At 40.4% G+C, this 25,598-nt stretch overlaps 1 protein-coding gene across 8 annotated transcripts in view; it reads left to right on the top strand.

Annotated features, from left to right (window-relative positions):
* The window catches only part of OSBPL8 (oxysterol binding protein like 8), an 89,255-nt gene that overhangs the window by 23,875 nt on the left and 39,782 nt on the right, over window positions 1-25,598 (top strand). For 5 of the 8 annotated variants that reach the window (XM_032207542.1, XM_032207537.1, XM_032207540.1 and 2 more), the window contains exons 2-4: window positions 3,456-3,561; window positions 8,196-8,232; window positions 13,439-13,576. In XM_032207542.1, coding sequence (XP_032063433.1) covers window positions 3,520-3,561; window positions 8,196-8,232; window positions 13,439-13,576 — 217 coding nt within the window. In that variant the 5' untranslated portion in view covers window positions 3,456-3,519. The remainder of the gene's footprint in view (window positions 1-3,455; window positions 3,562-8,195; window positions 8,233-13,438; window positions 13,577-25,598) is intronic. The other 3 variants (XM_032207543.1, XM_032207545.1, XM_032207544.1) reach the window with 3 other exon arrangements.

Raw genomic sequence — 25,598 nt, 5'->3', positions numbered from 1 at the left:
ATGTTGGGGTTGTGTTTTCAAACATCATGTGGAATGTATGGAACGAGGTAGATAAGGCAGCAATTTGCTAGGTCCTGCATTTTTGCTGCCTAACCTTACCCATAAAAGTGGCCTAGAAGAAAACTGGAGAGGGTCTCTGTCAGGGAGGGTAGCTGTGGAGCCAGGAATAATGGCTTTGAACAAGTGGAGGGGAGATTTAGGTTAGATGTGATGTGACGAAGAAATTCTTCACTCGGAGCACAAAGCGCACATGGGAATTAGGGTTGAAGATGCACCTTGCTTCTGGCCTTTTCCGTAAAGAATAGAATGAAATTACCTAAAAAGCAGTGTTAAAAATAAACCCAGGGCACAGGATGGGAGGTGCAGGGCAGTCCCTGTGACCGAGGGGCAGCCTTTCTTTCTGGCAAGCCAAATGGCCTGGGGGAGCCAGCCCCAGAAAAGGGGCCCTCAGCCCCCCCAACCTTCCTCCCTGTCCATGTGAGGGCATCTCCTCAGCCGCTCCCAACACAGCTGCCGTTTGGGTAGTCCTGGGCAAGGGCTGGCTTAGCCTTCTGCCCAACACCATAGAGCTCGTGGAGCTGGATCCACCAGATGTGGAGGAACGGATGGAAGTGGATCCACCTCTGCCACAACAGACCTGGGACTGCTGCAGCATGTCTCTGTGCTCTGCCATCCGAGAGCACCGACAGCATCGCAGGAGTGCCTGGCGAGCCCCCTACTCGGTGCTCAAGCTCCATTGCAAGCATTAGGTTGGAGCCACCAAACACCACGGGCATCCCACAGGCTTGCCTGGCAATAAACAGCTCTTGCTGATTCTCAGGGGTTGTGTGAGTGCTTCTTTTTGGGGGGAATGGACTAAAGTTGCGCCAGGGGAAGTTTAGGTTGGATATTAGGAAGAACTTCTTTACTGAGAGGGTTGTTAGGCATTGGAACAGGCTGCCCAGGGAAGTGGTGGAGTCACCATCCCTGGAGGTCTTTAAAAGACATTTAGATGTTGAACTTAGTGATATGGGTTAGTGAAGGACTTGTTAGAGTTAGGTCAGAGGTTGGACTCAATGATCTTGAGGTCTCTTCCAACCTAGACAATTCTGTGATTCTGTAGAACAGATCTTATTTACTGTTGGAAGCACCCTGATAGTGACCTGGCTGCAGCTGAAAAATGAATTCCCTTTCCTTACGTCTGTAATTTTCAAAATAAATTTATTCTCAAAGCTGATACTTACTTGTCCTTTCTGGCAGTATCCTTTTGTTAGTGATCCCTTTCCCTTCCTTGGTGTTTATTTTGGCATCTTTCAGCAGCAATATTGTTCGCTTTCAGCCTTCCTTCTGCCAAGTAAAATAAGCCAGGCTCACCGTCTTCTCATAAGTGAAACAATGTGAGGGGATGCAGTCCTTAACCATTTCTGCACCTGCTTTATTCTTGGGTGTCTGTTCAAACATCAGCAGGCAGTATTTTCTCTCATCCCCTCCTAGATATCTTGTCTGTATTGTACAGGGCTCTGATGGTTATTAGCTTCCTGGTGGCCATGGAAGACAGCGAATGCTGAGCACTGGACATTAAGGTACCTGTCACGATGCTGCCCTTGAGACTGACGCGAGGAAGGACAGAGTGGCTGCAGTTACATGAACAGAGAGGGCCAGAATCCATCAGCAGCGTTACCAGTAAAAATCAAAAGTTAAAAATACCTGTTAAAAATAAAGATGTGTTGAAGACAGCTTTAGGGTGAGCGTTCCTGTTTTAGGAAAGATCTGTTTGTTTGGATAACTGGGCACGACAGCAAGTCCGTGTGACTCAAAGAGCAAACTGCTTTAGATATCAGCGTATACATCTGTTTGCAGTGTCGCTCGTTTTTCATCCTGTTTAAAGAGAGCTTGGTGTTTCCGTAAATTGAATGTGTCTGCAGCCATCCTGGTGTTGTTGAATAGCCTGCTAATAACAGAGCCTGAAATGGGAGTGGAGGTGAAGAGATGAAAGGAGCCGCCTCCAAGAGACATTAATCGTGCCTGGGTGCTCTGCATCCCCTCTGCTAGCATGGAAGCTGCGCCTGCTGCTCCTGGAAATAAAGCTGCTGCGAGGAATTACTCTTCCTGTGGTAATGTTAGCTTCTGCTTCAGTAACGTGAATTAATGGCTCGTAATAATCTCCCTTCAAATTCATCTTGTTTCTAATTTAAATAAAAGCATCTAGGCATACGCTTCCCAGTTATGTGTCATCTCAGGAATTGCTCCGGTACTTGAGCACGGCCCTCTTTGCTGCTCCTAACTGCGTCACAGGGAACGCTAGCCTTTCCGATTTCTTTAGCACTACGTCGTGCTATGTCTTTTGGTTTTAAAAATTTAATGATTCCTTTTGTGTTTTGGTGGTACAGGTTCTGGTAACCTAGTGTTTCAGCTTGCTGCGGTACGTTAATTCTACCCGTTCATCATAAGGGAATTTTAATTTTGATATACTTCACATAATACAAGAACAAAAACTAGGGTAGGAAGAGCTTTTAAAACAGTGGGTTCTTCTTGATGGTGAGATTTGTTTTCATGAGTATGTATTTCCTGAGGCAGGCATTGAACTGCACAGTCTTGTTGGTGTATGTTCTCCAATCTTCTCCTTTCCCATCTTCTTTTCCCTTCACCTTCATCTGCTTCCCTCTTCGAACCCACTGAGTGAATGGTTAGGGCACACATCTGCCCAGTGAGCTATGCTTGGTTACAAACCCTTTTCTTGTCTCATTGGTGGCTTTAAATGTGATGTGGGTACTGAGGCTTCTTACAGCTCCCATTCTCTATCAGAAAAGCAAATAGGAAGTGTCTAGAGAATGAGGCATTGTTTTCCAGCTGCCAGCATGGTGACCACAAGCTGAATGTCCAGAAGTGCCACAGAGGGTGCTGTTTGGCGTGAATAATGTAATTTCTCCATTGTAGCCCCACAAATCAAAAGGTGACTGTTTCTGAAGTTAAATCACGAAGTTCTGCATTCTTCCTCTTCCAGAAGAGCTGTTATGTACCCAAACAGCTCGTGTGTGTGTGTGTGCTTGTGTCTACAGGCTGGAAGTGGTGTGCTGCTGCTGGGGTCTCGAACCAAGGGAAAAAGGTGGGGGGGTGTGGAGGAGGAGGATTTTTAGTCTTTTTTTTAGCCCCTCCCCCCCCCCTTTTTTTTTTGCTTATGTTTTTCCAGTGTAGCTCTTCCTCATTTGGTGCAAGTGTGGTTAAATGTAGAGGCTTGCCTCTGTGAGTATGTGTGGAATAGCTCTTGTTTTGGCCATTTTATGGGAAGTTATTCTCTCCCTTCATTCCTAAAAGGCTGAGTTTTATGAGCTAGCGTGTGCATTTTGCAAGGAACCATAACGTACCATAGGAAACTCTTTATTGTCTTGGGAGATTACAAAAGTGAAAATTTCCAATGGATTTCAGCCACTGAAATGACTTATTCGTTTATTTATTTTATTTTATTTTTCCTCCAGGATATTGAGTATCAGGATGGAAGACCTGTAACTGAAGGAGAGAGAGGCAACACACTCTTCCAGTATGGAGACTGTTCTGCTTGACGGGGAACTGGATAGAAATTCAGTGAGTTACTTAAATGTAGCGTCATGTATTCAAATGAAGGCAAAGATGGTTTTATGGGGAAAAGGGTTAAACAGCCTGAATTGTTTCTGTTTGAACTGCTGCTTTTCTGGTAAATGCACTCGGAACATTATGTAGTATCATCTATAATTTGATAGATTGTTATCGTAAGAGGGCTGGATGTCAAGAAGCATTTGGTTCTTGGATTTGATACTTGGAGCCTCTGAGTCCCAAAAGAAAAAGATATTCCTGGCAGTCTCACTACTCGGCAATTTACTAGTTACTGGCCGTGGACAAAGAGAAAATAATGTATTTCTTGGTGGAATGACAGGCAGAAAAGGAAGAGTGGTAATTATATATTCTTAGGATGATTTCATGTGTAAAAGTTAGTAATCTGTGCACATAATAAACTTTATGAAGTAGTGAAACTACCAGCTCTCTTTCTAAGAACAAGTTAAAAACCAGGAAAAGATCATGGATACTGGGACACTTATCATCATCACATTGCCAAAATTATTTATGAACTTATTTTTTCCACAAGCTGCCTTATATGGAAAGCATTCTAAATGTTTAGGTTTAAGTTAATTCTTGCTTCCTCTGCTTTCATACCCGCTAATGATTTACAGCATTGAGTAACACATAGGGTCGACTGCAGAACTAGTAATTAATCACAGACAGGACTTCTGAATAAGTTCTTAGTGAAGATATTTTTTAAAGAATTTAAAGTTGTAGTTCACAGTTCAAACCATGCTTAGTTGCATTTGATGAGTTGGTCTGTTCCATACCTTTTTTTCCTCTAGGCTACCTCTGAAATACATACTTTATGACATTTTTTTTTACTAAAAAGTTTAAGTTTTTTACATTAATCACAGATCAGATTTATTCTTAAAATTTTGAGATTGTTCAGTATTCCAGATTTTTAGCTCCAATCTGTTGATACCTATTTTTTCAAGTTCCGTTTGTCCAATTCATGAAATACTTGAACTGCAAACATGCACAAAGAACAGTGATCAACATCTTGCTACACAATTTAAATCCTTTGGAGCATTTATAGGAGGTACCTGGGATCACAGAACTCAGTATTGTGGACTTCTCTTTCCAGAATCTAATCTAGGGAGAAAAGTTTTATACGGATTGCTTATCCTAAGTGGTTAGGTTGAAATGTACTGTATCTGAGCACAAATGTTAGGACAGCTCAACAAACTTTTTATCACAGACTTGACACTATTAAGGTAGTGCAAAATACTCTAGATACTTTGGTTTAACTTCTTGCTTGAAAACAGCTTTTGACTATTTTTCTATAAAATACTAATATAATTTGAACAAGCCTAATTGGCACAAAATACAAAACATATCATGGGAATGTTTGTTGTAAACCATTTTTTTATCTAAATTATTTTTAAAAGACTTTCTAGTTGACGTATTTTACCAAGAGGTATTTTATAAATGAGGTGCCTTTGGTATAAACTTGCACAGTCAGTCCTTGCTATTTAAATACATCAACAGCCATAAAAGTACCTTTTTTGCTTGAAGCATAGAATATTGGCCTTTTTTTGGTATAAGCTTTGAAGGCTGGCTCAGTGGTCCTGAATTTAAATGTGACATGATTAAACTGAATGATTTATATGTAATAAAGAGTGCTCCCTGGAAAAGTCTATCTTCAGCAGGGTATAGAAACTCTAACATGGCTTTGGAATGTGCATTCAAATTCTGTTAAGAATTTAGTTGTAGGTTTAGATTGGAAACCTAATAAACATTTTAAACAAATTCATCTTTTATGGTGTGAGGTTGAGACATGCTAGCATGACATGTGTTTCTTGCTTTTGCCCTAATCTTCGACAGGAAAAGGATTTTGTTCTATAGGACAAGTTGGCAGATGTAATTTTAGGTTTAGTAGCAGTTCTTAGGAGCTTTATCCCTGAGAAATGGAAATCTAAAAATAATGTTTTTCTAAAGCACAGAGCAGCTTTTGTGTGATAACAGCAGTAGTGCTGCTGTTTAATGTGGTGGATTATGTTGCTGTTTTTATTCTGTAGTCTTACATATTTAAAATGTTACTGGAAGGAGGGCTAGGCTTTATATGTTTTGGCAGAAACATTTTTAATTGAATGTGCCTGAGCAGAAGCTAACTAAATCATTTAATGTTGAGAACCTCCCTTGTCAGAGGACTTACTCTATAATTGAAATTTGCCATCAGTTAAGTAAATGTGAAAATACGGGTGGGTTGCGTCTCTGGGAATATGTATTTATTTCTCTTAATTCTGTATATTTAAAGTAAGAGCTGTGGGAGATGATGAACAGGAAGGCCCTGAATGCATTCTTTTCAGAACAAACACCGAGGTAGTGAAATGATCCCTTTTTGTTTCCTTGGGGGGGTTGAATTCCTCATCTGCAGTGATATGAATTGCAGATGGGTGAGGTGCAATAGGCTATTGGAAAATGAAGAGGTCGTTTGTGCCTAAATAATTTAATTTCAGTATTTTAATGTTTTGCATCATATTCAAATACCTATTCTGCTGGTTTTAGGTAAATGCACTGGACCAAATCTTTCTAGGGAAGGGGGTGTTGACCAGCAAGGAATGCAGTTTGATGTGTAAACAGAATATTTAGTGGGGGAGATCAGGGACAGAGTTAGGCAGGCTTGTGTTTCAGTCCCCAGCATGGGAGCTGTTTGTACCAGTGCATAGGATTACCCATGCAATGCTAAAATATTTACACACAAGTCCCTGCATCATCTCGGGTGACCAGTTGCCCTGCTCTGTGGTGTCACGTTGTGTCTTGGTCAAGACTTCTTGAGAGGCAAGCAGTGAGACAGAGCCTGCTGCTGCTTCACTGTGTTTCTTCAACGTGTAAGTACGCCCTGCTAGCGAACATGCTGAGCATCAGAAACTTCTCACCTGTGTGCCTGTTAATAATTTATTTTTCCACTTCTCTCCTCCTGCTTTCCCACTTTGGTGTGAAGTAAAGCAGACCAGTGCTGAGCATTGGTGTTCCCAGCCCTTCAGTCCCTTGCTGGATCTCTGTGCAGTTACTGCAGGCTCTTTTTCCTTGCTCTCGTCAGTCCTTCTCTTCAGTCTAAAACAGCATCGGGTAATATAGGCAGGTCAAACAGAAATGTTCTCATAGTCTGCAATATGCTACTACCACACATTAAAAAAAGAAAAAAAAAAAAGCATTTCATACGCTAATATCTAAGCCTGTCCGGTGAGTCCATGAGTTCCGTTAGCAGAGTTTCCCTCTGACCCAGAGTCCCTGGCAAGGGGCAGGAGGTTGTTTACCAAGTGCACTTTATTTCAGCTTCTCTTGTTCAATCAAGTCCCTTTCCACGAAGTACAAAATTATGAAAGAAGGGTTCCCTCATCTTCCCTGTGATTTGTACTGCTGTTCCAGGATTCTTGGTGCGATCTTTTACATTTATGCATTGCAATAACAATGTAATGCCCCAGGCAGCTGTGAGGGATAAAAATCCATGTTTTAAGGTCACGAGTGTAAGACGAGATTCCTGCTTGCTAAGATTTTTGTTTCAGGTTTCCTCTTGTTTAGTCCTGATCACAGGCAAAATTGGATCCTCTTTAAAGCAGGGCAAGGATTTCTCTCCTTTATGGAAATGGAGCACAAGACTTTTGTTTGAGGTATAGAAGATACAGCGTGTTTGGATTTTATTTTTTTAAGGAGGAAATGTCTGTTCGTTCTGATCAGTATGCTTGCTTTCTCCTTTTTTTTTTTTTTTTTTTTTTTTGTTATTTGTGTGTCTCAAATGTAGTAAACCTTTTGAGACAGGTGGAACTTACCTTGTATCTGTACACTGCTGCGCACAGTGGGATCTTAACCCCACCGTGGCTTTGGGTAGTAGTGATTTATAAAATATTCCAACTCAAACAACAGAAAGAAGTGCAAGCTATAACTATGCAATTATTCTAATATGGTGCCTGTATTTGATGCATTTCAATGGGAAGGAGATATTTATTTTTATACAAATAAATTCTTGGGGAATACTTTGATACAAAATGTTTTCTTACATTTAAAATTGCTCTGCTTCTCTTGCATCCTAAACAATTTAAAATGTTACTGCTATTTTTTGTTGAACTGATTCCGTGGCTTCTAAGTTCATGTTTGTGTGCCAAACCCACCAGGCTTTGATACGGCCTTAGTGCTTATTTGAACATTAATGATCACTGAAAATATTCTGTATTTCCAAACCACTTGGCTGAAAGCGGAGCAGTTTTGGAAATGAATCTTGTGTTATTTCAACTTTCTTTGGAGCTTTAGTCTTCTGAAAATGTTTCAGCTGAAAATTTCATAGGATATGTTATGTATCAAACCATGGGAACACTGAGAGGTTCCACTCCGAATTAGGAGCTGGGGCAGTTGCTGTTCACTAACCATATACGACGATGGCTTCTAATGCTGGCTTCTTTATTAGTGTATTTGTCAGTTTTGTTGCTTCGACTTTCCTGAACTGTGAAGTCTCTTGAGGTCTCGCCTTTGGTATTGAGGTGCATGTTGTATTTTAGTCATGAACTAACACTGTTTTCATTGTCCTTCTTCTTTCCCGCTGCTGCTGCTGCTTTTGTGCACTTGCTTCTTCCTGGCCTGGATTTTTTTGTTTGCTGTTCTTCAATTGTATGTGTATGCAGCATCATGGGGATAACAGAGACTCTCATGGACCATCAAGTAAGTGAACTCACCTTTACTACAGTATTTTGGGCATATATTCATAATAGCTAACATATTTCTTTATAAATAGGCCACTGGGCTAAATATTTGGTTTTCTGTATTCAAATTGAGAAGCTGAAATACAGTGAAAATCTTCTGTTGAAAATAAATGCTTCAAATGTTACTGTAATGTAGGTAATAAAGGCATGGGAGCAGTCCTTCAGAAATAATTGAATTTTTGAGCTTGCCTGTGTATAGCACTGTATGGTTCACTTAATTTCAATAAATTTACATCATCAGAAATCAACAGGTGCAGATACTGTAATACTCAAAGATGTTCTCTGGTGTTTTGGTAGGGAAAACTTCAGCTGTATGTACATGCAGTCAAAGTTCAATTAGTGCAATTGATTCATGTGTGCTAGTGTAATCGTATGACTGGCAGAATAATTTTGCCTGGGATTTAGAATTTGCTTATGTGAGGAAGGGAAAGGTGCGGGCAAAATTTTTTCCTTCATGAGAAGTCTGTGCAGCAGTCATGGTCTTCAACAGTCTTTGCGGGCTGTTCAATTACCCTATACCACTTAGAGGTTTACTCTTTCTGAAGATCAATTTTTGATGAGACAGACTTTTAATGCTAAAACGGTATTTCATTGTTGAAATAATAAGATTTTCTAATGGAAAGAGTTCTTTCCATTAGCATTCAAACATTCTTTTTATTCACATTAATCCATCCTGCTCCTTTCCGTTATAATAGATGTACAAAGCAAACTTAGTTGAGGTTTTTAATGCTGTCTTGCAGATTAATCTCAAGGCTGCTGTTGGCCTCTTCAGTGAATTGATGGTACAGTTAATGGCACTGCTAGGTCCTGTTTCTTGTAGGCTGTAGATAGGAGGTACAAGAAGTCTCACAAACTTTTTATTGCAAGGAAGCTCACAATCTGTTGTAAAAATGGGCAGCCCCCTGTAGGTGTCCCTGCTTGATTGGGGGGCTGGACCACCTCTAGAAGTCCCTTCAAACCTCAACCATTTTGTGATTCTGTGGAAAAAAAGATCCAACAGCTGTGCTATATAAATATGCAATCTGAAAAGCTAGCAATTACTAGAGTGTACCCATGTTCATGCATGGAGTTCCTGAAACCTTTTTTTCCCAGGTCCTGAAGTTCTTTTTCAAGTTGTTTTGATGAACAAAGTAACCATACTAGGTGCTGGAAGGTTCCTAAAAGCAGGTTATTTAAAAGCTGACTGCTAAAAACTACCACCCAAAAAATACTTTTAACTTACCGACTTCTCATTTTGCTGCTTTTTCCTGTAAGTGGGGCTGATCTTCCTAGTTAAAGACAGTCAAAAGTAACTCAGAACTGAATTTTAATAAACCTTTTCCTGTATCTCATGTCCTTGTGCTGTTTTCAAGTGGGTAGGCTCGTTAACATGCTCATTATGGAGTGGAAAAATTGGGAGCCTGCCACTTCAGAGATTTTTTTTTTTACATAACTTCATCTGATGAAATAAATTGGCTGTAACGACCTCAATTTGTGTTTCTTCTGATGCATAAATCTTACTGACAAACTATAATTACTAATTTGATGGCTAGTAGTAAGAAATAGAGCAAAGTATGAATTATCAACTCTAATTGTTCTGTTGGTATTCAAATGTGCCCTCCGGAGATTCGCAAAGGGGCTTTGATGTTTACTACTTGATGTTTCTTCCTTAAAATAGCACTCTGCTCAGCTTCAAGGAGATAGCTGATATGAGTTTAAACCCACTCAGGTAAAGGATGGGATGAACCAAGATCATCACTCTCTTGGATGAGCGCCCTGAAGCCTGAGCTAACTTCGAAAAGTACATAACCACTTCGAGGCCACCAAGTGGAAGGAGTGGTTGGCCATGCTGTTGTAGGTTTTATTGTACATTTTAAGTGTGTACCTACTAAATCATCTTTCAAGTTGCAAAGATGGCACATGAAACCTAAGAATTAAGTGAAACATTCCCCAGGAACATTAGAAAAATCATATATATTGTGCATGTCACAAAGACCTACTGCTATGACGAGGAAGCTAAGACCACGCTCACTGGAAAGTGTGAGTGCTTTGAAGATCAGTCAAAAAACGAGTGATGTTTTTGAGGCTTATAACATTTGATTAGTTTGCTGAGATTTCACTACAGGTACCTGTGGACACACAAGTTTAAAGCTGTAAGTCTGATATCTTTGCAAATGAGAAGCAAAACATGTTTGACTAAGAGCATCATTTATTCATTCAAATTTAACTTTTATTCCACAAATGAGCAAAGCCACTAGTATAAATCACCATTGCTCTCTTTCAGAGAGAGAAACTGCTTGGTTTTATTCTGTGAATGTACTGAAATTCCCAGATAAAATCATTCTTCGCTTCAAGTGAGTTAAAAATTAGCTACAGGACCATCAAGCCTAGTCAGCAAATGGATAATTTAAGTACGTGCCATAAATTTTTATAGCGTTCATAAAGTCAATCCATCAGAAGCTATAAACAGCAGCCAAAGAGCCTGTCCAAATTGCTGTTATCTATTAATATATAATAATTAAATCTGCTCTCTTAAATAAAAGATCTGCTTCCAAGTGGTAGGTGTTTGATTTAATGACACCTTGAAAACTCAGGTTCATTATTAGCATAACGTCTCCTCCTCACTCCTTCCCAACTACTTTTTCCTTGAAATAGCTTTCTTTGTTTCTGTCTTCTCAGGTTCCAGAGCTCCTGCCAAAAGATGGTTAAGGTGTATCTTTATGTAGATTACCAACCATCTGAAGGTCTTACTGATTGTACATTTGTAATTACGCTGGCATCTTTAAAAATCATATAATTAATCTGTCTTTTGTAGAAGAAAAAGATGAAAGTCCTCAGTAAAGGTGTTCGTTGTCCCATACTCCATGTAACCACTATGTTACTTGGGACATGGTTTAGTGCTGGACTTGTAGTGTTAGATGAATGGTTGGACTTGATGATCTTAAAGGACTTTTCCAGCCTAAATGATTCTGTGATTCTGTGTTCTGCCTGTCCTTGTCTTCCCCCTCACCATAGAGCAAATGTCTTGGAACATTGGGATGAGGAATTTGCAAGTAGGGGGACAACTTCATGGTGGCTGCTACAGCACAGATGTGCAGACATTTATGTTTATAACTGAGTTATTTCCATTTGTTTAATACTTTTATAATGATTTGTATCAAATAAATTTTAAAACTCCTGCTCTTCATCCGTCAGCTTTACAGGTTGAATTTTGAAAAAGCCCACTTGATTTAAGAAATTCAGCCACAAGATACTATACACTGGGGGATAGATAACCTGTTCTTTGTAGGGAAGGAGCATTTCCAACAGTGCTAGCGGTCTTTCCAAGACCCAAATTGAGTCTGCAGACTGAGGAAGGAGCATGAGTTTAATAGGGAACTTCAAGCTTGCAACCCTTACAGGTGTTACTGAGTTAACATCACTGAGTTCAGTTCATGAGTTTGGAGAACTTGTGTAGAGAGGTTGCTTCCGCTAAATGACTGGCAAATACTGTCTGAGAAATGATTACATCTTCACAATTTCCAAAGTTTAAAGGTTAAAAAGTTAGTAATACTGCACTCTGCTTGTTCAGAACAGATCCTTCTGCAAAGGTCACTTGAGGAAGCATTGTCTGTGCTGCAGAGAGGCCGCCTGCGGGGCACTGCCTGCTGCTGGTGTGCCCTGAACCCCGTCCTGTTGGGCAGGGAAAGGCGGTTCTGACACAGTTAGAGGGCTGGTGGCTTTCCAAAAGCAGCTTTCAGCTAACTTGGTGAAACTTCAGTGCACCCTAAGCGCTTTTAAAACAAGTCAGTATAGCTCTCTCCCTTACCGGGACCTGTTTTGTGTTAGTCTGTGAAGCAGTCACTTTTTAGCCTCCCCCTTTTATTTTTTTTCATTTTGGACGCTAGCTCCAAAATGTGTGTGTGCAGTCATTCCCCAAAGTTAGAAATTTGCTCCCTACCTCTACCCTCCCTCCCTTTTCTTGTAGTACATAGTAGGAAAATAAAAATCTAATTTGGTACTACAAGAAAAACAATGCCAGCCGCCTCTGAAGTATTGACTTTCTGTCACTGACAAATTTGAACTCTGAGCTAGGGAAATGAGCTTTTTGCCTCGCTTGTCTTACCTCCTTTCTTACTTTTCCTAAGCACCAGTCTGCTGATTGTGTAGTTTGTCCAGAGTGGAGCTTTAGATGGTTTGTCTGATACGGATAAATAATACAGGCGGGTATCCTGGCATCCTTGCATTCATCACACTACCTTGTGTTTATTCTAGATGTTGCTTAAAAAATGTTTCAGTTACTGTAATAATAGGAGTAATGAAGCTAACAGGGCCTCTGTACCTGCGGTTTCTATCTAGAAAACTGACCTTGTCTGTTTTGACTCACTCTTCTGTTGACCTTTTAAAACTATTTTGAGGAAAGCTTGAGAACTCTTGAAGTGAGTAGCATTAAAAATTACAATTTTTTTAGCCAGGCTGTATTTAGTAAGCATCTTCTGTTTTCCTTCTAATCTTTTTTTGCCAATATCTCTACTTCCACAGGACAGATGTTACAGAGGCAGTCATTATTCCACTATCAAAAAAGTTAGAGCTCTGTTGTGTGCAGCTTAAGGATAAGCGCAAACATCATAAGCAGGATGGCTGCACAGGTGGATCTTACAAATAGCTAGAAGAGACCAAACAAGTCCTTTTCAGACTGGTAAGGTTCAAGGAGAAAAACTCTTCTGATGTAAACCTTTTCCTTGGTATAGTCTCAACGTAATCTTCCTTAGTAAGACACGTTTCTTTGATGTAAAATGAATGTATACATTCATTTTAGCTTTCTGGAGTGGTGGTGCAGCTTGATCTGGCAAGTTGTTTCCTGGATTAGCTGTCTTGTGGCTAGTTAAACCAAGTCAAAAAAGTGGCAAAGAAAGCAGGATTTCAGAAGTAACAGCTCAGTGCCGTGACTGTGATATTCAGTAGCAGCATGCAGTTTTCCTACACACAGTAGTTTTTGTTTTCATCTTCTGACTCACATCTTAGACCAATCTTTCTGGCTCCTTTCTGCCATTCCCTCCGAAGCAAATCTCTGGTTGGAAATCCTCACTTTCTGGAAAGAATTTTTCAAGTCAGCATTTGAATACCAGTGTCATAAATAGCAATGAACTTGTTAATAGAAATCTGTGCACAAGTACATAACATTGAGCATCCATTTTGTATTTCAGCAGTCGTAGCAAACAGCGATGAATCACAGCTTTTAACTCCGGGAAAAATGAGCCAGCGCCAGGGAAAAGAAGCGTATTTTACTCCAACCAAAGAGTTACTCCAACCATCTCTCAGCCCAGCAACTACCCACAGCCATGGTAAGACAAAGCTATTTTTTACAGAGGTTCTAAAGAACTTAAATGCTGACATTAATTACTATTTCAAGCGTTGGTTCAAAAACACTGCCCTCCATGATAAAGAGGTAAGGAGGAAAGTGTATTAAAATACTGCAGGCAATTTTTTTTTTGTATCCTTATGTGTTCATCTGAAACAGAAAAAAGCTCAATGTGTGGTAAACTACTTCAGTAAAGTATGCCATGACTTGTGAGAGAACAGTCCACCAGATGGTAAATCATTATCTGTGTATAATTCAGTAATTGATGGTCATGTTAACGTCTCAAGTATTTAAGCTGTGTGTTTGTGCAGAAGTGTTATGATACACCACTTAAGCATGGAACCTGTTATAGAGGTCAATGACAATGACTTCTCTTGAAAGATTGTTCTCCTTTTGAAAGGGAAGAATCTCAGCACTATCTGCCAGTCTTCAAACAGTCCTCTGTTTTGCTATACCTGTTGAAAACAAACATGGATCTGTGTGAAGTGATTGGATCCGAAGTGAAATTTGCCAGTCGACCTGATCTGCTGATAGTTTGTTTAAAAGGCAAAAATAAAACAAGCTGCAGTTGTTCTCCTTGTGCTTACTTGTATTTAAAAATGTTTGTTTTATTGCCTAGAATATAACTGTAGGTGTTTGTCATAGTGTTTGAAGTCCTTAGTGAAAACTTTTTAAAATTTATACTCCTCTTTGCTATTGACAACCATGCTAATCATCTGTGCTTACTTTAGCTCTTGTTTCTGAGGTGGTTTGGTACAAGCCTCCCTGACTCCTGTAGTCTGTACTGTCAAAGTAATGCTATTAGTCTGTCATAGCAATAAAGTCACTTGCTTAGGCATCTTGGAATCATTTTGCTGTTTTCCCATTCAGTGCCGTTCAAATAAGAGGGAAATGGTTTAAATACAAATATGGTTGTTACAATGTTGAATCTGGTAGTCTTTTTATCATATTTTAAGAATTACGGTAGTGTTTTCAGTGCACAGCTAGCTCTGATATATTTTCTAAAAGCTGCTGTTATCTCACTGGAACAGTGCTTGACGTTCTCTGGCTTACATGGTGCTTAGTCTGGAAATATTTTCTGTAGCATATACAAATTACTTATTTGTAACTTTTATGTTATTCAAATGGATTTTTGGTTATTATGTGTACTGTTTTATCCCTTACTTGACAAGGGATGTAGTTATGTAAGTTTATTTGGATATTCTGGCAAACACATTCCTTTTAACGTTGCTATTCCCACTAATTTATGAAGTCAAACTAGTGTTGCCTTTTTAAGGGCTTTCATTCAGGAAAATCATGAAAATGGGCTTTATAATCGCCAATAGACTTGATAGTACTATGTCAGTCTCCTTGTAGTTACTAACTCTTCTCTTCTGATTTTTAACTCTGATTATTCCAAGGCTTTTATAAGTGATTTTAAGGATGTTAAATGTATCTGTGACTCTTAGCATCACTCTAAGCCTTTGTCTTCCACGAATGCTACTAGAAATGTTCCTGTAGTTTTGTGAAACAAGGAATTAGGCTTACAGTCAATTTCAGTAGTGAAACAATATGGGGCTAGGCTTCAGCAACCTGTAATTACTGACTTCTAGCATATCTGCAACCTGGGAGGTGTAAGTTTGATTTTTATGGACTTGGTTGACCCACATTTAGAAATTGGGTGGTTATTCTGTGCTGGTTATTCCTACAAGGAAATGACAGTGATGATGAAAATGTGATCTTGTTACATAGGGATGAAAAGACACTGTGCAAGCCTGAAAACGTGAAGTGGAACACAGTTTAAAATGGTGGAGCACTGGACTCTGACTGTTTTAATTGACAACATCTGATGAGCAAAGGGTCTTTAGAACATTCCCATAGTACTGTATGATGAGAATATGCAGAAATATGGGAAATATTTAGATAGAGTATTTAAAGGCATTTACTATGAACTAAAAGGAGATGCTTCTAGTCACAGGCACCTGAATGTACCTTTAGGAGGTGGGTAATGTAAACAGTCTGAAAGCACAGTAGGCACAGCATAAAATAGGATTGGAACTGAAAAATGCAAGGATCTGTCACTTGGCTCATCTACTGGAATGAGTTAATTAGTGTATTCTGCTCATGTCTTAAGTAAGATCCAATGGCAAGTATTACAAGTATGATTGAAAGTAGATGAGAACTTAAACGTTTACCTCTACTCTCTTGTATTACAATTTAATGTTCAAATATCAGTTTGGGCTATTGGCTTCCTGTTTAGAACAAAGGGTGAGCCATACAACATGCCACTGTGAAGTTGTAAGTGGTGTGTATTTCATAAGTCTTTCTGTGTATAAAGACAGGGTTTTAATTTATGTGAAAGTAGCTCTTGCTTTTAGAAAGTTTATATTTTCCTGCACTTGCTTTCTTGGTTTAAAACATGACTTCTTCCTTCTTTGCTCCTTTCCTTCTTGTATATAGTGAGCAGTTAGCTTAGCCCAGGCACCTGTTTTAGTTTCAAAGACTTGCATGAAGTGCATTTATGCTCATATGCATTATGCTCCGTGTTAAATAACAAAATTCTGAGCACGTTACCTGGTATATATGTGCAGTAGGAAAATGAATCACCTTGTCTTAAAAATATTGTACCTGACAAAATGTTGAAAAAAAATGAATGCTTGAAAATGTCTCCAAGGTTTTCCCTTTTAAATTCAGGGAAATACTGCAAACTGTCAATTTTGATTTAGCAATGTTCATCTCTTCAGAAGGAGTGAAGGAGAAGATACTGCAACTTTTTTCAGTGAAGATTATTTTTCTTTAGCTTTGACTTGCATGTGGTATTTTAGGTGGAACTTAATATGTTATCTAAGCCAAAACCAGCTGTTGTCGTTTTGTAATCCAGTGTGGAGTACAGCACTGGCTGGCAGTGAGCATTCAGCAAAAGTCTATATACACTATCAATGTTCTGCATAATCTTTGCACATAGAAGTTGTGCCTTTTTATTTTACGTAATATTTTTAAGATCCTTGAACACGCAATGTAGTTCATGCTGAAGCTGAAGAGTAGTGTGTTTATCACAGAACGGATGAGGTTGGATGGGACCTCTGGAGATCATCTGGTCCAACCACCTTCAAGCAGGGTCCCCTAGAGCATGTTGCGCAGGATGGCATCCAGGTAGGTTTTGAATATCTCCAGGGAAGGAGACTCCACAGTCCACAGTCTCACTGGGCAATCTGTGCCAGTGCTCTGTCACCCTCACAATAAAGAAGTGTTTTCTCGTGTTTAGCTGGAACTTCCCGTGCTTCAGTTTGTGCCCGTTGCCTCCTATGTTGCTTGGCACAACTGAAAAGAGTCAAGCCTCGTCCTCTTGGCACCCTCTCTTCAGATATTTATACACATTGATAAGATCCACTCTCAGCCTTCTCCAAGCTAAACAGGCCCAGTTCTCTCAGCCTCTCCTTGGATGAAGAGGTGCTTCAGTCCTCCAGCCTTCTTCATAGCCCTCCTCTGAACCCGCTCCAGTACTCCATGTCCCTCTTACACTGGGGAGCCCAGAACTGGGCACAACACTCCAGGTGAGGCCTCACCAGGGCTGTGTAGAGGGGCAGGATCACCTCCCTCAGCCTGCTGGCAACACTCCTCTGAGTGCAGCCCAGGATACTGTTGGCCTTCTTGGTCACAAGGGCACTTTGCTGCCTCACAGTCAGCCTGCTGTCCACCAGGACTCCCGGGTCCCTCTCCGCAGAGTTGCTCAGCCCCCCAGCCTGTACTGGTGCTTGGGGTTATTCCTCCCTAGGTGCAGGGCCCTGCACTTGCCTTTGTTGAATTTCATGAAGTTCCTCGCCTCCCAGCTCTCCAGCCTGTGGAGATCCTTCTGAATGGCAGCACAGCCCTCTGGGGTATCAGCCACTCCTCACAGTTTCCTGTCATCAGCAAGCTTGCTGAGGGTGTGCTCTGTGCCATCATCCTGGTCACTGATTTTTGCTAGTCTTCCTTTTGCTATTGATATGTTTGAAGAAGCCTTTCTTGTTGTCTTTGACATCCCTTGCCAGATTTAATTCCAAGTGGGTCTTGGCCTTCTTCACTGAATCCCTGTGTACTCTGACAGTGTCCCTATATTCCTCCCAAGTGGCCTTTCCCTTTTTCCACATGCCGTTTAATTCCTTCTTTTGTTTGAGATTTACCAGGAATCCTTTGCTCATCCATGCAAGTCTCCTGCCCCCTTTGCTTGCCTTCTTGCTCATAAGGTTGCATTGATCTTGTGCTTGGAGGAAATGATGCTTGAATATTGACCACCTCTCCTGGACCTCCCTTCCTTCTAGGGCCCTAACCCATGGGATTCCTCCAAGTAGGTCCCTGAAGAGGCCAAAGTTTGATCTCCTGAGGTCCAAGGTTGGGATCCTATTTTTGCCCTGCTTCCTCCTCATAAGATCCTGAACTCTGCCATTTCATGGTTGCTGCACTAAGGCTGCCCTGAAACTTCATGTCTCCAGCTAGCCTTTCTTTTATCATTTATGCTACAGACAGACCTTTAAAGTCGTGGAGACTTGCTTTCATTGAAAGGTTCAGCAAGGTTTTTTGACAAAAGTGTTTTAGAAATACTGATGGTGGGGATTATGCCTGTATTATCTCACCAGTTTACACAGCAACTTCAGGGCTTTACTGTTGAGAAGTCAGCTCAGCTCTGTGTAGTTTTGGTTCTTAGCTGGACTTGTAATTTTAATTAATGTGGACTTAATTTATTTCTGCCATGCCCATCTAGTAGTTATCCAGAGTGTCAGAATAAGCCAGTCTTAATAACCCTACAATTACAATTTGTTCTGTAAGAAAAATGTATTGAGCCTGCAAATGTCAGTGGCTTTAAGCTGGGTAGTACCTAAAACCCAAGTGCCATCTAGTGCTAAGACTGAGACACTCATGTGCTGAGATTCAAGAGACATCAAAGCAAACATAGAAACTAGCCTTTTGCATCACAGCATGCAAGAAAGGATTTAGTAAAGGCACAGAGCTGACTTTCTAGAAAGCCAAGAATACAACTTTTTGTGGGAGCTCTAAGATCAGCTACACAGAGGAAAGCATTCCAATTACGTACCTTAGCATTGAAACTCAGGAGGGCCTGTTTCTGAGAGTGGGCTTGAGCAGCTCCACTTTAAATTCATCTTGAAGATGTTTACTGACTTTTTTCCCCACCACTTTTCATTGTATACGTTTAGGACAGCAGTTTCTAGATTCTTGCATTCAACAGCTCACTCAAAAGGGTTACTTTGCTTCTCAAATTGAGGTGGGAAGAGATTGAAGAGTAATAAACATTTGGCAATAATTTGCACAATCAAACTTTTTTAAGCAAATTTTACTTTACCCTACACAGTCTTTAACTGTAACTTTCGAAGTCCTTGTAATTATCCTTTCATAATACCTGCCAAATTAAGCTTGTCTCTAATTTATCAATGCAGTACATTGCATGTAAATGTTGCCTCCATTATATCTCATATTCAGATGATACATTTTCTTTTGATCTCTGCATTGGCAATGAAACATTCCTAGTTCTCTGTGCCTTTAACATACTAAGTGATCATACTGGTTTTTTTTTTTTTGTTTTTTTTTTTTAATCTTCCTTTTAGAATAGACAGATTTGGTATTGAATTTAAACAGTTCAGCAGCCTTTTGATGGAAACTTTGATAGATTTGGTTTGTTATTTTTTGCTGCAGAGCTTTGTGTACTTTTGGAGGACTGAATTTTTAGGCACTGTAGTGAGCTAGCATGGCCTTGACACCTCACCAAGACCATATTTTTGTAACAGGATAGCACATAACAGATTTTAGGACTGCTAAAACAACTTTCAATTCTGGCAGTCATCCCATAGATTGAAGAATGTTAATTTACCTCATTTTCTGTGCTTGCGTTCTATAACTGAAAATGTTGTTAACCATTAGTGGGAAAACTACTAAACTTTTATTGAGATTATTTTTGGTGATGAGACAAGATCATCACTTTTTTAACCTAATGCAAGTGCAACAAAAACGAATCTTTGACAAAAGTATTTTATTGCAGCTTAAAAAAAAAAGAGCATAAAAATACTGAATTCAAGATTGCATTTTTCAAAAGCTGTAAAGCAGAACTGTGCTTGCTGATGTAAGCTGTTTATGTTGTTACAGAAATTATCCCTGGTAAATTGGATTCTTGTAAATCTTATTAATTTAGACTTACATCAGAATATCACTTTATTTGTGTTTGATAAAATGGATTAAGTAGAAATAGTGATCACTGAAAACATGAAAAAATTCACCAGTCTCCTCAGGAATGGTTTTTAATATCTTCCAACTCATAAATATGCAGTAAAAACATATTTCAAACTTGTTATGAAAACAACTTAGTTTAATAAGCTGTACCTGTGGAAAAGACAGAAATCTAATCAAATTGTAATATTAAAAGTTCTATAATAAGACATTTATTTTTTTTTTTTACTGTTATTTGTGTTGTATCCTTATGGCTTTAATTAATGAGAGTTTGTGCTGTTGTTCTTCATGTGCTTTGAGTATATGTTACAAAGTGCATATGATGAAATACTTTTTTGGTTTTAAACTTGCTCATAGCATGCACGTGTATTTATTTCTTCAGGATATAATGTCTGAGTTTATTTTTTAAGAGTGTGAGGAACTGAAAATCCATGAAGAGGAGTGCAAAATTCACAACATTCAATATAGGAAAGTTTTGCTGCTCTAGATTTTTGTGGATTTGAATGAGGACTCTTAATTTGCAAGCTGCGATAATGGGAGCATCGTCCAGACTTATACAGGAACAATCACAGAATCATTAAAGTTGGAAAAGACCTCCAAGATCATCTGGTCCGCCCATCCACCTACGACTAATGTCACCCACTAAACCATGTCCCTAAGCACCACATCCAACCTTTCCTTGAACACCCCCAGGGACAGTGACTCTACCACCCCCCTGGACAACCTGTTCCAGTGCCTGGCTGCTCTTTCTGAGCAGAAATGTCTCCTTATTTCCAACCTGAACCTCCCCTGGCACAGCTTGAGGCCATTCCCTCTAGTCCTATCACTAGTTATCTGTGAGAAGAGGCCGGCCCCAGCTCCCCCCAACTTCCTTTCAGGTAGTTGTAGAGAGCAATAAGGTCTCTCCTGAGCCTCCTCTTCTCCAGACTAAACAACCCCAGTTCCCTCAGCCACTCCCCGCAGGATTTGTGCTCCAGGCCCTTCACCAGCCTTGTAGCCCCTCTCTGGACATGCTCCAGGGCCCCAGTGTCCTTGTAGCGAGGGGCCTAAAGCTGAACACAGTACTCGAGGTGTGGCCTCACCAGAGCAGAGCACAGGGGGACGATCACCTCCCTGATTCTGCTGGCTACACTATTGCTGATACAAGCCAGGATACTGTTGGCCCTCTTGGCCACCTGGGCACACTGCCGCCTCATGTTCAGGAGCATTGACCAACACCCCAGATCCTTTTCCTCTGCGCAGCTGTTGAGCCACTCTGCTCCAGGCCTGTACACTGCATGGGGTTGTTGTGGCCAAAGTGCAGGACCCGGCACTTAGCGGTGTTGAACTTCATCCCATTGGCCTCTGCCCATTGACCCATCCTGTCCAGGTCCCTCTGCAGGGCCTTCCTACCCTCCAGCAGATTGACACTTCCCCCCAACTTGGTGTCATCTGCAAACTGAGGGTGCCCTCACTTCCCTCATCCAAATCATCAATAAAGATATTAAAGAGGATGGGCCCCAACACCAATCCCTAGGGAACACCACTGGTGACCGGTTGCCAGCTGGATTTTACTCCATTCATCACTTCTCTCTGGGCCCAGCCACCCAGACAGTTTTTAACCCAGCAAAACGTGTACTTGTCCAAGTCGTGGGCTGCTAGCTTCTCCAGGAGAATACTGTGGGAGACCATGTCAAAGGCCTTGCTGAATCTCAGGTAGACTACGTCAACAGCCTTTCCCTCATCCACCCGGCAGGTCACCCGGTCATAGAAGGAGATGAGGTCGGTCAGGCAGAACTTGCCTTTCATGAACCCATGCTGGCTGGGCCTGATCCCCCAGTTGTCCCGCATATGCTGTGTGATTGCATTTCAAGATGACCTGCTCCATCACCTTCCTTGGCACCAAGGTCAGGCTGACAGGTCTGTAGTTCCCTGGGTCCTCCTTAACAACCCTTCTTATAGATGGGCATCACATTAGCGAGTCTCCAGTCATCTGGGACCTCTCTGGTTGACCATGACCGCTGATAGATGATGGAAAGGGGCTTGGGAGTCATGTCTGCCAGACAGTTCAGGTGGAGTAGCATGTTTCTAACTGCTTCCACCTGAATCGTGGGGCGTTTATTCTGCTCCCTGTCCCAGACTTTGAGGTCAGGAGGCTGAGTACCATCAGGATAACTGATCTGAACAAACCAGTGGAACAAACAGTAATGATGCTCATGTGGACAATATTGTAGCTTCTACTTTACAGCTGGCAACTCAGCAGATAATGCATTAGGGTTTTGGAGCTCTAGGTTCTGTTTTTCATGTGGAGAACAGTGACCTTTGCAGACAAGCTCATCAATTTGAATGCATCAACCATCAGAACATCTCCTATCTTTATCCACGGCTCCAACAAGATGCAGAGGGAGTGAAAACGTGAGTAGTATCTGGCAAAAGTATGTTAGGATGACAAAGACTAAAATATTTTATCGAAACATAGACCTTTGAGCTAAATTAACAGCTCTGTGTTTAACACAATTCTCTTTGTGCTCAGCTTTAAGGGTTTGGTTGTTTTATGTGTTAGACTGACTTACTGTGTGACTAAGTGCATGCTCATCACAGAAGGCTAAGCAGTGGGCAAGTCTTTCCAGAAGGAGCTTGAGCTGAGCTAAGAGGTAGGATCTGCCCCTCCTTTCCAAGAAGCAGCTGTTAATTCAGTTTGCGCTAAGATGAAAATGTAGGCTGTGTTATGTGATTTAGTAACAGAAGTGGTTTAGATGCAGGGAGATGGATTGTGACAGTGGAAGCAGAATGATTGGTCTGCCAGTAATGATCATGAAATCATAATGAATAGAAAGGAGAAGTTTGAAGTGCTTTGGGAGGGGGAGAATAAGGGTGGTTTTGGTTGTGTGGAGCTTTTACTAGGGGTGTTTATTCTGGAGTAAACATCTGAAGGACTAAAATCCTACAGATTTTGGTCTGTAAGATGCTGCATTTGGAGACAAAATACACATTTAACTATTTTTTGCATTAGAAAGAAAGTGAAGAGTGAAAAATACGTGTTTCTAAGCATTAGTTCCTGAAGAAAATTTGCTAACTGCTGGAGGAATGAGATGCCTTTGGGAGCCGTGATGACCAAGAAAACACAATATTTGCAGACATGACTGTCTTTTGATAATGATTTCTGTGTTTCTTCTCACGTTTCCTTTGACTTTTCTCTGACAGACTTAATCATGCAAATAACTTGATGCAATCTCCTGTTTCACTCCACTGTATCTGTTTGTTGAATAGAGAAACTGAAGAATGGCTAAATAATTGATTACCTTGACCCAGTACGAGCCACTTATTACTGATTATGTCATGCTGATTTTACCTGAGTTTATCTTCCCTTAAAACTGACTCAGCACCAGAAAAGAAACAGCTTGAGGGTTTGTTGAAGTTCCCTGTCAAGCTGCCTCCCTCCCCCCTCCCCTTTTTAACAATTCCACATTAACAGTAAATGTTACTTCTTTTAGTTAGGCACCTTTCTGTATAGAGTGAGTGCAGCTAACATCTTAGAAAGGCTTATTAACACTCTTGCTTTTGAGTGCAATGTGGGAATTTTGTCTAAAATCTCGCAACCCCTATTACTTGGACCATTTTGGTCTCTTTTGCTGAGGTATTTTGTTTTGTCTTGCTTTGTCTTTTGATGCATGTGCCACAGTATGACAGAGGTGAAGCCCCAGTTCTGTAAATCTGCGACTTACTTGGGACAGCTTTACTGACACTCGTGTCAAACAGGATGTGAATAAGGTTTGTTCACAATAAAGAAGGAAGAGTTTGACCCTATATAATTTGTTTTCAGTTTGTGTTGCCAGACTGACTTTCTTGCGAATGTGAATGTTTGAAGTTGTGCTGTGTGTGGTTAGTCTTCTGCATCTATTATCTTGCTGTCCTGCTTTCTTACTGTAATGCATTCTCTGGCACATTCCTCTGCAAGTCATTGTGCATTTATTAAAACTTGCTGTTTCTGAAATGCTGCTCCACCCAGCACTTGTGGCTCACGTAAATTACACGTACTCCTTTCTGTGTGGCTTTGTGAAAGTGTGGTGCTGGGTTGGAAGGGCACAACAGGGCTGATTACTGTGAAACTTCACAAACAAGTTCTTTTTTTTTTTCCATGTAAATCTCGGCAAAGCTGGCGTACTTGAACCTGAACTGTGACCTTGAATTTTGCAAGTGTTGAGAAGAAAAGTGTTGAAACCTGAGCAGTGAGCAAGCCTATTTACTTTGGGTGGGTGGAGCTGAGCAGGAGTGTTAGCAAGCAGGGAGGTGGAGGCAAGTACAGTTGCCACTGGGGTGCTGGGAGCCTTGGTGTTAGTTCATAAACCATTCTCAGACATGCCTGTGGAATTACTCCTCAGCTAGGCTGCTCTTGACACGGAAATACTAGACAACAGAAGAGCATTTGGTGAAAGAAACTTGCTACTGTAAACTACCACAACCTGTAGCCTCGTGGTTCAGATGTCTCTCTGTGAATCAAATAGTGGTGTCTGAAGGCAAGTACATCTTTACTATCTGTTTCTGTTAAATAGGAGAAAAACACTTTTGCTTAAAGTCCCTATGCAAAAATCCTATGTTGGATAAAACCCACTTGTAGGTACATTAGCCTAGCAGTTTGCTTTTCCTGCTTTCTGCAAACTGTATGGAACGTGTGTATACTGCGCATAGAGAGTTATCTATGGGCTTTTCGTTTGTTGAACGGGGAGGGAGGATCCTGCTGGAAACGTGTTGTCAAGATGTCAGAGCAGATGATTGTCAGACTTGAAGAGTGAGTCTAAAAAGCTTCTGTCCTCTCTGCTACACTCTCAGTTTTCCTTCTTTGTGCTTCTCCCTTTAGCTTGTACAGAGTTTGGTTTCATGAATGTTTTTGGGCTTTGCTTGCACAACTCTAAGGGGAAAAGGAGTATTTTTTACTCTGCATTACTAGATGTACTCCTGAGTTGTATTATTGAATCAGTATCAGTTTGTTCAGTGTTCATCATTTTAAATTACTAAAATCTATGTAAAAACTTACAGTGTTTAAAATTCCTCAGTAGGATAGTTCAGAATGTGATTTGATTTTTAGAATTCAATTTCCATGCATGGAGACTCATACCTGTGCAGCTCAGAGAGGTCTTTTTTAATAAGCCTGTGCTTTTTTTTCAGCTGTGAATACTTATCAATTGGAGAAATGTTTTAAAACTAAAACCAGGCTTTGTCAAAAGTGTTCATATGCTGTTGGAATGGCATGCGTTGTCTTTTTCATTTGTGTGCAGAGATTTATGTTTTGCCTCAGGCAATATCCTGAAAGAATGTCTTAAGCACAGGATTATGATTTGGTTTTCAGCCAGCATTTATTACTAAAGAAGCCCTGATTGAATTGAGTAGCTGATAGCAGAAAGGCATTCTGTCCTTTAGAACATACATATAAGGTATAAATTTTCCTCCTCTAAAGAGATGTTTAACACATTATGATGGGGGTTGGTTTTTGTGGTCTTTTTGTTTGTTTTTAGTCTGAGATAAATAAACCATTTCAATCATGGGCGTTTTCTTCTTTCTATTGATGTAGATATTACATGAAGCAGAAACCAGAAGACTTTTTTTCTCCATTTAAGTCTGCTTTTATGAAGAACTTAATTTTTCGTATGAAGAATCTTCCTTTTTTTCATGCACAGATACATTGGGGCATGCACCTGGATGTATCTGGGCTAGAGCACAAGTATTTTCCTGTTTACACAGACATTTACATAAGTCTGCCTTCTGCAGCTGGATTTGGCTGTAGTTCTATTTGTGAATATTCTGAAACCATGTAAACTTACAAGCTTTGTATG

This window comes from Aythya fuligula, chromosome 1 (assembly GCF_009819795.1).
Source record: "Aythya fuligula isolate bAytFul2 chromosome 1, bAytFul2.pri, whole genome shotgun sequence".
Taxonomy (NCBI): domain Eukaryota; kingdom Metazoa; phylum Chordata; class Aves; order Anseriformes; family Anatidae; genus Aythya; species Aythya fuligula.
The sequence above is the reverse complement of the archived record's forward strand: the minus strand, read 5'-3'. Positions and strand labels throughout refer to the sequence as shown.